The following is a 14135-nucleotide window of genomic DNA, read 5'->3' as shown; positions in this document are numbered from 1 at the left end:
GGTGTCAAGCATCATGTAGGATTAGTGTGCCATCAATAGGAAGCATGATGATCATCTGGTCTGTAACAAGTACAAGACTTCGCTACCATCAGTTGATGTACAGTACTGATCTCACTTTAACTGACAGGTCCCAACTGGATAGCAGGAGGTGAGAACCTGCTTGGGTGGCTCTAATACTAAGTTCAAAGAGACCACTTGGGACTGGGAAAAAGAGAATCGCAAGCCATGCTCACGACAATACAAATGCCCATAATAGTAGACATTTTACAAACATAAAATAGAAGGAAATATGTAGGACTGAGCCAGAATGGCTGAAATTAATTGTTGAGTGCTATATTGTATTGACTATACAGGTCTTAGATGAATACATTTTGAAATAACAAAAAAATCATAAATTACTATACTAGTACTACAGAATTTCACAATAATTTGCTAGGTTTAATAACAAATCTGTATTTGGGGCTAAAGAGAATATTTTTTGAGCTGCATCATGTCTTACCTTACATTTTGAATTCTACCATTAAAAAAAAAACAAGTAAATACTTCACAAAGGTTGAGAAAACCATGTAGAGGATACTCTGAGTTTTCAGTTGTTTATACTTAATTTAATCAATATTGGTAATAAAGTAATACTAGGATCAACAATTCAATAAGAGACTTTCCTGTATTAAAGGGGTTTTTCTTCAAGTGCTTGTGGCATGGTTTTGACCACTAGATATCTATATTGCCATGGTTATCATCTGATATGGTCACAAAGTCTAACTGTTAACCAGCTATTTTCTTTTAGTTTTCAAAATATTTATTACTAATTAGTTTATACCCAACATTTTGACAACCAATCTACTATTGTCTTCTTGGAAATTCTGAGAAAAAACATATATAATGGCAGAAGCCAGGATTCAATATTAAGTCAGCTTTCAAAGTTTGTAGCATATAATGGAATTATCCCTATAAACTCTGAAGAAGCCACAAAGACAAAACATTGGTTTAAATAACAGTATATTATTTTATATTTACCTGATATGTAAAGATCATTTTTATTAACTTTTATTAAACTGTGTCATCTTGAAGAAAACGCTGGTGTGCTATCCACCAGTTTGGTGTTTCCCTCATTAGCAGTTTAACTATCTGAATACTTGCAAAAACAGTATCTAGGTTGTGTTATCAGTTAGGTGGATTTAAAACGCTTCTTTTATCTTTCTTTCCTTATGTGTGGTTCATATCTATTAGTTTAGCATTCGTTTATTTAATATTATGGTCTTCTTTGATACAATGTGCTTTGTACACAGAGTGGTATTACAAGCTCTCCCTTTTATATTTAGGTAGTTTGGTATAGACATATACATAACTTCAGGAATGTTGTTCTGACTTCATGTTGCTTATATATCAGTACATGAGTCCTAACAACAAATGTCAGATTGTACTGAATCACTTCAAGAACAGTCTAAAATTAACTATAAAATAATGTACCTCTACTCATTTTAATCTTTTAATGAAAACTAACAAGAAAATGGCAAATATTTAAAACAATAAGTTAATGAAACAGAAGCTAAAATTAAAAACAATATTTAAAAAAATAGCTTGACTGAAGAACTATAGTCTCTTTTAAAGATGTTTATCAATATTTCATCTGCTGTTACTATCACAAAACTAATCAGCTCAAAAACTTTGCTGTAGATGTGTGCTACAAGGGTGAACATAATAATAAAACCAGCATGCTTCTGGTGTAACAGAGAACAAATCAGAAGTATACACAGTATTAATTTGCCATTTGCCTTGCAGAGAGAGTACTTAATGTTCCATTGTTTCATTCTCAGGCAGAAAAAAACAAACAAAAAAGAAAATATTTTTAGTTATTGTCAACAAAATTTCAAAAAAGTACTGAAACAGTGGTTTCTGTGCATGATGCCATAGTATGAGTTCATTTGTATCTTTTCAGTGACTTTTTTACATCAATAAAACATGGCTATATGTTTGTAACTTTCACCTAGTTGAAGGTGACCACTAAAGTTAAGTTTAACCCAGTAGACAACAAAGAAAATGATTAATGAACTCCTCAAAAAATAGTAAAACAAGTTTTGAACAGTAACAGCCAAGCAAATAATAGCACATTACAGTATCATCCCATACATCTGTGATCAACCTCAAACAACTAACCATGGCTACTCTCTCTCTGTCTAATACCTCACTGCAGATTATCCATGCCACCTCTCAGTTAGAGGCAACATTGCCATCAAATTGTAAAACATTTCACACATTAAGAGCTCAGTGCACTTTGTGTTATCAAACCATTCACAATAACTAGCCTCAGAAGAATGACTAATTCTTACATTTCCAATCTTTTATTAAAGATATACAAACATTGAAACACTACAGGTATTGTGCTAGCAGTTTGATAATTATAGCTTCTTAACACAGTAATAACAATTGAAACTTACTTATTAACATGACTTACTTCCAATACAAACATAAATAATAAGAAACAAAGTACTCAGAAACAATACGTGGAATATTTCAAAGATGATGCCATTGAAACACCCACTCTGAGATCACTGATTTGTCTGAGATAAGTTGAAAATAGATCTGTGAACTGTGTGCAGGGAATATTATTATATCCTGGCAAATAGGTTTTGAATGTTCAGTTTGTTTATAAACCAAGTGGGAAGTTAAAAAGGGTTAACTATGTCAGAACCTTCCCAATAGTATATTTGTGCAATTTGTAAAAATATTGGTTATGCTTTCCAAGCAAAATATAGTATATCCCAAAAGAGAAGATTCTCTCACCTTATTTAATACCAAGCACTTTGTTGTATAATGTTTAACTGTTGATGGAATGAATCAGTATGATCATATAACACATTACTTGAAAATGATTATTTAATAATTCAGTTTCTGTTTTACATCAGTTCCTGCATCAGAAGTTAATTTCACTTGATTTTATTTCACTTTAGCTTTTATTTGTTGTAAAACTAACTTGACCCATAGTAGTGAAACTCAAGAACTTTTATGATCTTATTACAAAATCATCAATGAAAAATTTCATAAGGCAATTTAGTTCTAATAAAATCACTAATTCATGAAGTGTATCAATCTCATGGAAGACAATGCTAATGTGAGTTAGTTAGGTTTTTAAATAAACAAAAACAGGTTATATAAAGAATTTCAGTGATTTTTTTTATATTGCTTAAACATTTTATTTGTATCTTGCTGTTTTTTTAATAGGTAGTATCCATTACTGAACACCAGTGTTTTTGCAGTGGTATTTCATTTCTTAAATTTGCAATAAAATATTATTTTATTTAAAATTTTACAATGGTCAGGTCTTTTTTTTTTTTAATTAAAAGTTACTTTCAGATTATGATCTTTTCAGACCAAAATTATATTTTCCTTTGAAATCTGTGTAAATTGTGTATAGATACAAGATAAAAGTATACAATGGAACCTTTTTGGTCAAGTTATGAATAGAAATACTTTTAGAATTACACTGATGGTTGCAATTAACATTTATTTTTCAATATCTTTCAAATAGTTCCATTTACAGCAAGCTAAACTACGTTCAAAGATTAGAATTCAGGATGGAAGAGGTAAGAAAATTTCTTTATAAAATGTTTGTAAATGTTGTCTGTTGAATGTATTTGTGTTTCGCAGTTTTGTGCAAAGTATTAACCATTACTTCATTAATTAAACTCAAGTGAGAAATTAATATTTAAAGTAAAATTTTGCAAGAAATGCCACTGAAAATCAAGAACTTCAACTAAGAAACTAAACATCTAATATATTTGAATGATGCTTTAAACCTTTTTATTTTCAGTTAACAAAAAATTTCTAAATGTACCTTTTACTTTCTTGTTACATTAATTTTCCTTTAGATTTTCATAACATTTAATATAATATCATTTTAGAAAAGTTTTACATTGTTATGAAAGAAAGAAATGTAGTAGACTTTATTTTTGTGAAGCATTACTCAAAAACTTTACTATGGGTGGGTGGATTCCACCCAGCCTGTACCCACAAAGTAACTATAAATCAGTTATACTGTAACCTTTGAGAATTTAATTTTATCTTTTTGTTAATTTTGCACATTATCAGTAATCATTACAAGGCTTTTTTAACACAAAATGTAGGTTTTAATTCATGAATTGCTTATGCATTTTTTAAAAAATCTTGAATATGGAACTTGCAGTGTAACTTTTATGTAGCAGAAAATTGTCATATTTCACATGTAAAGTTTCTATATTCTCCAGATAATTATTAAACTTTGTTTTTAGAAAACAAAATTATATTTGCTGTTTTGTCTATTATATATTTTTATTGGTTTGGTCAAATTGACCCACCTTGTGACCACTATACAAATAAAGAAATAGATATAAATTATGCTTTTCTCATTTTAGAATGACTAGAAGATTATAAAACAAAACACACATTTATTTTAAATAGCTTAAATCTCATAACATTATGCACTTACATGTATATGTATTTATTATTTTTATCTCATTGGCCTTTCAACTGTGTTACAGAAGTTTCAGTGAAGTAGCACAGTTGCACTCATATTATTGTGTCAAAGAATATAACTCTGGCCTTTACAGTGTCTTAACATTGCTGTGTAATGTTAATAAATAAATGTTTGTTTATTGTTATTATATATAAATAAATTCTTAAATTTTAGTTCTGATGATCTCTTCCAGTTATGAAGTTTGTACTTGATTGCTATATTTTGCTAAGCCTGGTCAAATTTTGGACATGGAGGATGTAAAACAAAATTATTGCTTCCATTTTTGTATATGTATTATATAATAAAAAATCAAATTACTGTATCAACACTACAGAATTCTACTATAATTAATCAGGCTTAGTGACTAAGCTGTACTTGAATCATGAAGAATATGATATTTCTGCTTCATTATTACTTACTTATCTGCTTTGATTCTACCATGAAAAGGAAGCTGTTCCTATATAAACACTTTGTAAAGGCTGAGAAAACCAATTAGGAACATTTTGAGCATGTGATTGGTTATAAAAACATCATAAAGTGAAGTAGGTGTATGTTGGTTAGTATTTCCAAAAATGGAAGATTTAGGTCAGTTCCCTAAATATAAAAAATATTTCTGAAAATTACTGATATTGATAAGCTCAAATATCAGTAATTCGAGTTTCCAATTAATAACAAACTATAGATTTTGTAATTGGACATAAGAAATGTCTAATTTGAACCAAAGCAGCATTCAGCATACCATGTGACATACAAAAATTGATATTAAGAAATTTTGTTACAATATTTCCTTGTTAATTAAGAAATTCACTGATGTATAATAATAAATTTTGAATTGCAAAGTTACTGACACATATTCATAAAATATAGTTCAGTAAACTTCTGAATATAATTATACAAACATGATCACATATCCTCTGACCCCTGCTCATAGCAAAAGGGGTTAAATAAAGTTTTGGAATATTTATAAAAAAAAGAAACATTTTGTCGGCTTATAACCATGTAACAGGTTTGTATTGAAGTAAAAGATTTTGAACTGTTTGTTTCTTTGTTTTTGAATTTACCACAAAGCTACACAAGGGCTATCTGCACTAGCCATTCCTAATTTAGCATTGTAAGATTAGAGGAAAGGCAGATAGTTATCACCACTCTTGGGCTACTCTTTTAACAACAAATATTGGGATTGATCATCACATTATAATGCCCCCATGGCTGAAATGGCGAGCATTTTTGATATGATGGGGATTCGAACCTGCAACCCTCAGATTACGAGTCGAACGCCTTAACCCACCTAGCCATGCTGGGCCTTTTTGAACTGTTTGAAAAGATATCAGAAGCTTTGAGTTAAATGAAATATTATTATATGATAAAATGTGAATTAAACATATTTTTATTATAATTATTAAAAACAACATTTCTAATACTCATATTCATGTGTCAAGTTCTTGAAAATAAGTGTCATCTTAGGTTTGTGCTGCACTTTAAGTTCTCTCTCACCACAGGCTTGTCCAAATTTACTGACCTTGTAACCATTTGTACTTTTTATAGTTTCCATACCATCACTTTTAATACAGTATGTGTACCTTCACAAAATTTTACAGACTTGTAGTAAATACAAGTCTTTTGTACACAAAAAGTTGGATTTTATAATGAAGTACTTTTTGTAGTTTTTTCTAGGACTATATGTACATAAATATAGTTTGTTTTACTAGTTCGAGTTCAAAGTGATTTCCACATTAAGATTAGTAGAAGTACTTCAACTGAAAAATTTCAGATTTCTCTAGTGTGATCTTTAAAACTTTTCATATAAATTTAAAACTTACTAGAAGTTTTAAATTAATAAGGACATGTTCACAAAATGTTGCAGCTTATGAGCAAACTTTACAAGCAGGATAAACATGAGAGTTTTAAAATATTGTTAATAGTTTTTATCATCCCTTTTTCCCTCTCATGTATTGACTATCCAACATACAAAGTAATTTTGGTTTTAAGATCAAAAATATTTTTATGCATCAAAATATTTTCATGTGAAAAATCTTTATAACTTTCAGATAATTATTAAACTTTTTTAAAGAGAAAACTTTATATTTTTTCTATTATTTTCAAATCTCTGTAAGTGTTTGGTAGATTTGATCAATCTTGTAACCACCATGAACAATTAGGGAATGAATATAAGTTATGCTTTTTTTTATTATGATTCTAGGGTGGCTACAAATTATAATATGAAAACACAAATGTTTGGTCTAAACAGCTTAAATCTTGTAACATTGTACATTTATATATATATATATGCTTATTATTTTTATTATATTTACCTTTCAGCCATGCCTGGTTAACATGACAGAAGTTATAATGACACAGTACACATTAATTCATACCACCATATCCAAGAATATAAATCTGACCTTTACAAAGTGACTTGGCTATGTTTTAGTGGACTAGTATTTTGTAAAATACAGTCACTTCAGTTATAATACATTATATATGTATATATATTATTACTCTTTACAAATAAATTATTATCTTATTCTTATTAAAACATAGAACAGTAAATAAAGAAGAGTAGTAAAGAATTATATTTTTAGTTATGAACTTTGTACACATTTGCTGGATGCTGTAGGTTGCTAAGTCTTATCAAAATTTGCCTGTGAAGGATGTGAAATGATATAATTTTTTTTTTTAAGTTTTATATACAAATTTTGAAGTAACCAAAAGTCATAAATTTCTGTATTAATACCTCAGAATTCCACTATAATTAACCAAACTTGTTATGCTGTACTTGTCTCTTTAACAAACATGAAATTTCAAAGTCACTAAAGCTTAGCCTTACCTTTTGGAATCTCAGCTCTAAGAGAATGAGTTTGGTGCCCAAATAATTCAGTTGTGCTACAAAAACCACTAGGGGGACATTTTGAGCTATCGATTGATTATTCACATACTGTAGAAAGAAGTAAATTTATAATTAGCACATTTTTCCAAAAATTCAAAGAGGTGGGTGGGGCCACTGTGTTTTATTCTAGCAATATCTCAGAAAGTAGTAAAGATAGGAGGTACTTATGTTATATTCTATCTTGTCAATATTGGTAATTTGAGTTTCTGATTTGTAAGAAAATATAGACTTTGCATTTGGACATCACAAATGTTAATTTGAACCAATACTGTGTTCAACATACTATATGACACACAAAAATTGATATATAAGGTTTCTTTTTTAATATTTACTTTTAAATTAAGAAATTAACAGTGTTTAATACTAAAATTTGAATAATAATCTACAGCTTTAAACCAATGTGTATGTAATGATATTAACTATAAATAAATTAAGAGATGTGTGGTCCAGTTGCTAAACCATAATTTTGTTCTCAACATTGTTTTGATGTATGGATAATGCTTCTTTGTAATTTTTACATAATTTGAGAGTGCAAAGTATTAATATGGGTTAAGAAATTGAACAATGTGTAATACTAAAATTTGCAGGGTAAAAAACTTAAATGTAGTGCACAAGAACAAAGCTGTTAAAGTATTAAAACATTTAAACTAGATAAAGGAATAGAGTATACTGTAGTTCATATGTACTCTTGATGTAAGGTCACGGTTGATGTTTTTGATATTTTTAAGAATCTTACACAAACACACACACAGCAATCTTCACACAGTTTTCAAATTCTTTTTATTTCTATAAATGACCCCCAATGGCACAGTGGTATGTCTTTAGACTTATACCTTGAAAATCCAGGTTTAGATACCCATGGTGGACAGACCACAGATAGCTCATTGTGTAGTTTTATGCTTAATTCTAAACACACATTTCTATAATGAAGCTTACTGTCCTCATTGGTGTTATGTGGAAATGTTGACAAAAGAAATGCCACTTTCTCTAAAATAACAATATATTGAGATTTGAGATCAACCTCTAAGTTAATATTGTTTCATCTGTTTCAAAATTATATCTCAGCACTATTTGTAGGCATTGTCGTTCGTCTGTTAACCATTGTGGACATTTCAACCACTCATGCTGCCTTATCATGCATACCTAATGTAGTAATTTATTTTCAGAACTTTTGCATGTAAACATATAGTAACAGTTTAGAAAAAAAAACTTTATCAGAAAAAAACAGTTTTAGTGCTTGTTGAGAAGGATATCTTATATGTTTGCTTTGTAAAATCTATGCAAGTTTGTTTTATAATTGTACAGATGTTTATTCTTCTGATAGTTTAAAAAGTAAACACACAAATGTAATCTATTCATTGCAGGAAATCTTTACATTTTAATAATTGTTTTGTTTGTTTAAAATACTCATCTCTTTTATAGCAAAACCAATTGATCTTCTAGCCAGATATATAAGTGCTGAAGAGGATGATTTTACTGTTGAAATGCATGAACCGTACGTGTATTTAAACGTATGTTAATTCCTTTGTATTGAGAATAATAGGTTAAAAATAATAATGCAGAATGCATTGAAGTGTGTGCTTTTCTTGTATATTATGAAGCAGTGGTTTATTGAAGGTTTATAAGGTAATTTAAATATCTAATTTTGGTTCTTAACAAAAAGTATGTACTTAATGTATTTATAATGCTTTGAATAATCGAAGAACATGATGGTTATTACATCACAGGTACCAAATAATAGAAGCAATTTTACAGTGTTTTTAGCAACATTTAGTATAACAAGTAAGTCAGATTTGAATTAGTAGCATTATGAAAATTTTGTTTTAATTGGACATTATAAATGCCAAATGACACTGATTTTCACTGCCGTGAATAGTTTCTGTTTTCCAAAACTAATTTGTGTATCAATATTTGTGTCTTACTTTAGCAAACCAGGGTAGCTACAAACCTAGAAAGGTCAGAGACTTTTTAAAAGGTCAATAATCAGGGGAAATTGGAGGACTTTTTTTTAATAATCTCAGAACGTGTATTGACATGACATTGATTGGTTATACCAATTATTGGCATATTCTTAAAAATAATCTTTGACAGTCACTCAGTGCTATTATTTGCTGGTAATAATTGTCTGATTTAGTTAATACATCAGGTGGAACATTCTTTTGTTGATAAAAATAATGTTTATATGTCGTGTCATCAAGTTACAATGTCCTGGTTTGAAGATCTTTGTTTATAGTATTCTGAAGCATGTATGTTCTGATGTATTCACTGTCCTAAATGACCAGATTATAAAGTGAGGTGATGTAATTTGGTAGAATCACAAGAAGAAGTTGAAAGATTAGTGTATCTTGTGGGGATGAGAAAGGTTAGGAAAATTCTGAATTTTAATGTGGACGGGTGACTTGAAAGAATGTGGTTACCCTGCATACTTACAGATAAAATCTGTGAACAAGTCAGTTTCTTATTTGTTAGTGTAAGATAGGAAGCTTTGAGATTTTACTCAGTGTTGTATACTTCTTCCACACCCATTAAATTATAGAACTTCATTGTTCTAGGGATTAAAACTAGGAGACTTAGAGGATCTCCAGGAAGACATAAAAGTTTACATGGAATTAGAAAATGGAAAAAATCTCGACTACTGGCGAGATCTACAAATTATTGTGGAAGAGGAGTTACATAACTTACGACGCATAACTTCTTCAAGACAAGGTATGTGATGTAATGGACTTGTAGATATTTGTATAATTGCTTTAATGCTAATTCTGATGCTGGTGTTATATTGTGAGTATTTTTAATATATGAATTAATGATCTTGTGGGATCTGAAAGATTTAAAATTTGAATATAATGCTAAAGACTGGAAAGAAATGATATGTGGGTGAGTTGAACCACAAAATAGGAGATTTGGAAATTTTATGTGTGAACATAATGGTAGTGACTCTAAATAAATTGGCACGTGTTGTCTAGTTGTTAAACCATAATTTTATTCTGAACATTGGTTTGATATATGGGTAATGTTTCTTTATGATTTTTACATAATTTTAGTGTGCTGAGTGTTAATATGGAGGGTGCAACCTCAGAATCATTGTTGATTTTGAGATATTTAAAATGCTGTCCAAAACAGCTGGCACTTTGGAAAATGGTAGTGTATCAGCTTTTATAAGTGATAGAGTAATAAATTTTATATTTAAACTTAGCTTTATAGGGCTTATGAACTTGAATTTTACATTAAAAAGTGCAACATAGTTTATAATGTAATTAAAAACTGATATTGTAACTATTGAATTGACAACTGAGTCATCTTGAATGTGTATATTCACATTAACTGTAGTATAAAGAGTTGCATGGATGTTTGTATGTATTAACTATGTCACAAAATACAAATATACATGTTCACTCAAACTAGTATAATATGCATAATGCAATAATAAACTATTTGTGTTATTAACAAAAATAAAATGGATAAATGTTTTCATACTTTGTTGCTCTGGACAAAACTGGTCAACATTCAAAGCAGTAATTTTTTATACTATACTATAGGTAAATAAATACCTAATGCTTTCTTATAATCTAAAGAAACTATCAGTATAACAAAAGTTTCTGTATTATAAGCAACATCATATCAGTCTGGTACACCATCAAATTAAAGTTAGTAATGCATGTGTGTTACAGAGAGGCTGATGTTATTGTGCAACAAATGGTGAATGTTACTAGTGATGTCTTATGATGGTGATGTGTTTTTTCTTCTCATTCACTTCTGTATAAGAAACAATCCCACGTGCATTCTAACAATAGAGGGAAAAAGTGCATGATGTATAAATGTACACATTGGGGTGACTGTAAAGAAACAATCCCAGAATGCTGCACTGCTTTTGGCAGCTCTTATGGTCTTTGGATGTGACACAACTACCTATAAGTAGAGTATAGGCAAAGTTACAGTAGTCAAGATACATCTGAAGGGAAATGCTGTGAAATCTACATGACCTGCATGCCAACATGCAAGTCATTTTGAAAGAAGCAACAGTTAAGACTGTCAGGTCAACAGCCAATATATATATATATCTGATGTATGTTGTGAAGTGTGACCAATGAAAACATTTAAGAAGAATGTCACTTCTAATCCAAGGTTACAATATCTGCAACTAACATAGAGGTATTTTGCAGAACATGTAGAAAGTGCTTATTTTCAGACCTCCATATGGAAGGCATCTCTTAAACAAGACTTCCCTGGCCTTGATCTAACTAAATATAGTCAGCTACATGGTAAATTCCCCCAGGTACTTGTACAAATGAGAATCTCAACAGAAAGACTAAAAGTGCCAGAGGAGATTCTGCGAGTGATTTGCTGTGAATGTGGCATAGATCAACCTTACTAACAGCCAGATGTGGATTAATAACAAGTTATCTGTCTTATCGCATGTGTCGTGAATGTCACATTAACTCTCTCGGCATGGGTTCAGTCCCTGGGATTAACCTTATAACCATTTTGTGCTTATTATAGTTTTCACACTATAACTTTTAAATTGACATGAAATTTGACAGTTTATCAGTAAACATTACTATGCTTTTATACACAAAATATGAGATTTTTGTATTAAGCCTGAAGGTTTGTTAAACTGTTTTCTTTTTCTCGTTTTGCCTGTCCAATATGCAAAGTAATTTTCATTTTAAGATTAAAAATAGTTTTTAAAAACAAAATTAGTCGCTTGAGATTCAATCTGTGCTGTGAAAATGTTGGCTAGAACTGGTGACACAGGATTACCCATACTTCAGCCTTACACCTACTACTATACTGGTACAGATATGTAGAAGATACAGTTGCTCGATTCACATCTACAGAACACACACTTAGTTTTTTTCAACCACGTTAACTCCATACATCCCAACATTACGTTCACCTGTGAACATGAGAAAGCTATCCAAATAGCAGTTTTCAACCTCAATATCACAAGAACCGACAAACAATTCAAAACAGAATTCCACCGAAAAATCACCCATAAAGGACTATATGTTCCTTGGAACTCAGCACATGAAATTAAACAAAACTGAGCATGTTAAAAAAACAATAAACACAGCCACAAAACTATGCTCACCCAATAAAATTAATAATAAAATTATGGAAAACTATACGCACAGACCTAGACCAACAACACAGTAAACAACAAACAAACAATAATAAATTGCAAAATACAACAAGCAATAAAATTTTATACTGTTGCATCCCGTATATTCCTGATATCAGAAAAAAACAAAAAACAACCAACATTTGGGTAAAACTTCTAACAAAACACAACATTCCAGTAAACATCACATTTATTCAAAAACAAGGTACAGAACTGAAGTCCATACTTTGTAAAAACTACACTGACAAGCACAACACCAACATTATTTATAAGATGCAATGTAACAACTGCCACAACTTTTATATTGGAGAAACAAGCAGAAAAATGGAAACCAGATTCAAAGAATACAAAATAAAAAATCACATTTTTAAACACTGCAAATCAAATAAGCACAACATAATCTTAGAAAACATCCAGATACTAAGTCAGGAAACAAATATTAACAAATGCAAGATAAAAGAAGCCCTACTTGTACAACAACTTGTACCCAAATTGAACCAATATTAAAGAACACCTTTATACCTATACTAATTATTAACCTAATATCTAACTGCAACACCCCTACAGTCCTGTATCCATTTACACTCGTATCCTTAAGACGTGCCCAGCAGTGGTCAGTTGCAAACTCTCTTTGTTATTCTGAAGAAGGTTGAAACATTGTTCTGTAGTTACTTTTACAGTGTTAATACCCATACCAGCTATCTTGAGAATATTTTGTTACTTAAGTGGGTTTTGTCATCTTGAATGTTTAGGTGTGTTTTTTTAACATTTCTTTTTAAAATTAAAAAAATTGAATATTGTATAATAAGAAATTTTGAATGTTAATCTTCAGTTTGTTACCCAACTTAATGTCGTAAATTCATAAAATAGTAGTTCAATAAAAGTTTGAGTGCAAGTCAATAAGTGTATTGTCATGACCTCTAACCTGTGACCCTTCTGGAAATGGGTAATGGGAATGATTGAGATTGAAAGTGATGAGGTCATTGAAGCATAAATGTGTGTGTGACAATTTGTTGTGAATGCTGTAAATTTAATAATATTAAAGGTTTTATAAGCAAATTTGTTATTGGTTTTGCTAGATTTAGCACCATTATTGGCAAATTAACTTTAAGTAGCCATTACATAATATTTAAGATACCAGTATGTAGTAGTCGTGATAATGTTTCTCTTATTTACAAACTATCTGATGTGAAAACCATTATATTTTATGATGTACCAGACTGGTATGATACTTTTTTATCATAGAGAGTTTTGTTCTTTTAAAAATTTCCTTAAATTATAAGATAGCATTAAGATACTTATTGGCCTACTGTATAAAATGAAAAAATTGTTATCATGAATGTTGACCACTTTTCTTCAGAGCAACAATACATGTGAAAATTTATCTCTTTTAATGTTTTTATAGTACATGCATAATTATAGTTTATCACAGTATATACATTATGCAAACTATATTATTTTGAATGAAGATACTTGTTTATCTTCTGTGGTGTAGTCATATTCAGACAAAGACATCCATGCATCTCTTCAACCTACAGTTTGTGTGGGTTGTACGAGGTCTGTTCAAAAAATACACGGACTGATGTCATAAAAAAACTTTATTTAGAAGTTACAGGTCGGGGACCCCTTCAAGTTAC

The 14135-nt window shown here is 29.9% G+C and overlaps 1 protein-coding gene across 1 annotated transcript in view; it reads left to right on the top strand.

Annotated features, from left to right (window-relative positions):
• Positions 1-14135, top strand: part of cactin (cactin, spliceosome C complex subunit) — a 64640-nt gene that overhangs the window by 29741 nt on the left and 20764 nt on the right. The window contains 3 exon segments of the mRNA XM_076481084.1: positions 3530-3584; positions 8802-8890; positions 9932-10085. Coding sequence (XP_076337199.1) covers positions 3530-3584; positions 8802-8890; positions 9932-10085 — 298 coding nt within the window.

The sequence above is a fragment of the Tachypleus tridentatus genome, chromosome 2, assembly GCF_004210375.1.
Source record: "Tachypleus tridentatus isolate NWPU-2018 chromosome 2, ASM421037v1, whole genome shotgun sequence".
NCBI lineage: Eukaryota > Metazoa > Arthropoda > Merostomata > Xiphosura > Limulidae > Tachypleus > Tachypleus tridentatus.
Note: the sequence above shows the minus strand (reverse complement) of the source record. Positions and strands in the feature narration are given on the sequence as shown.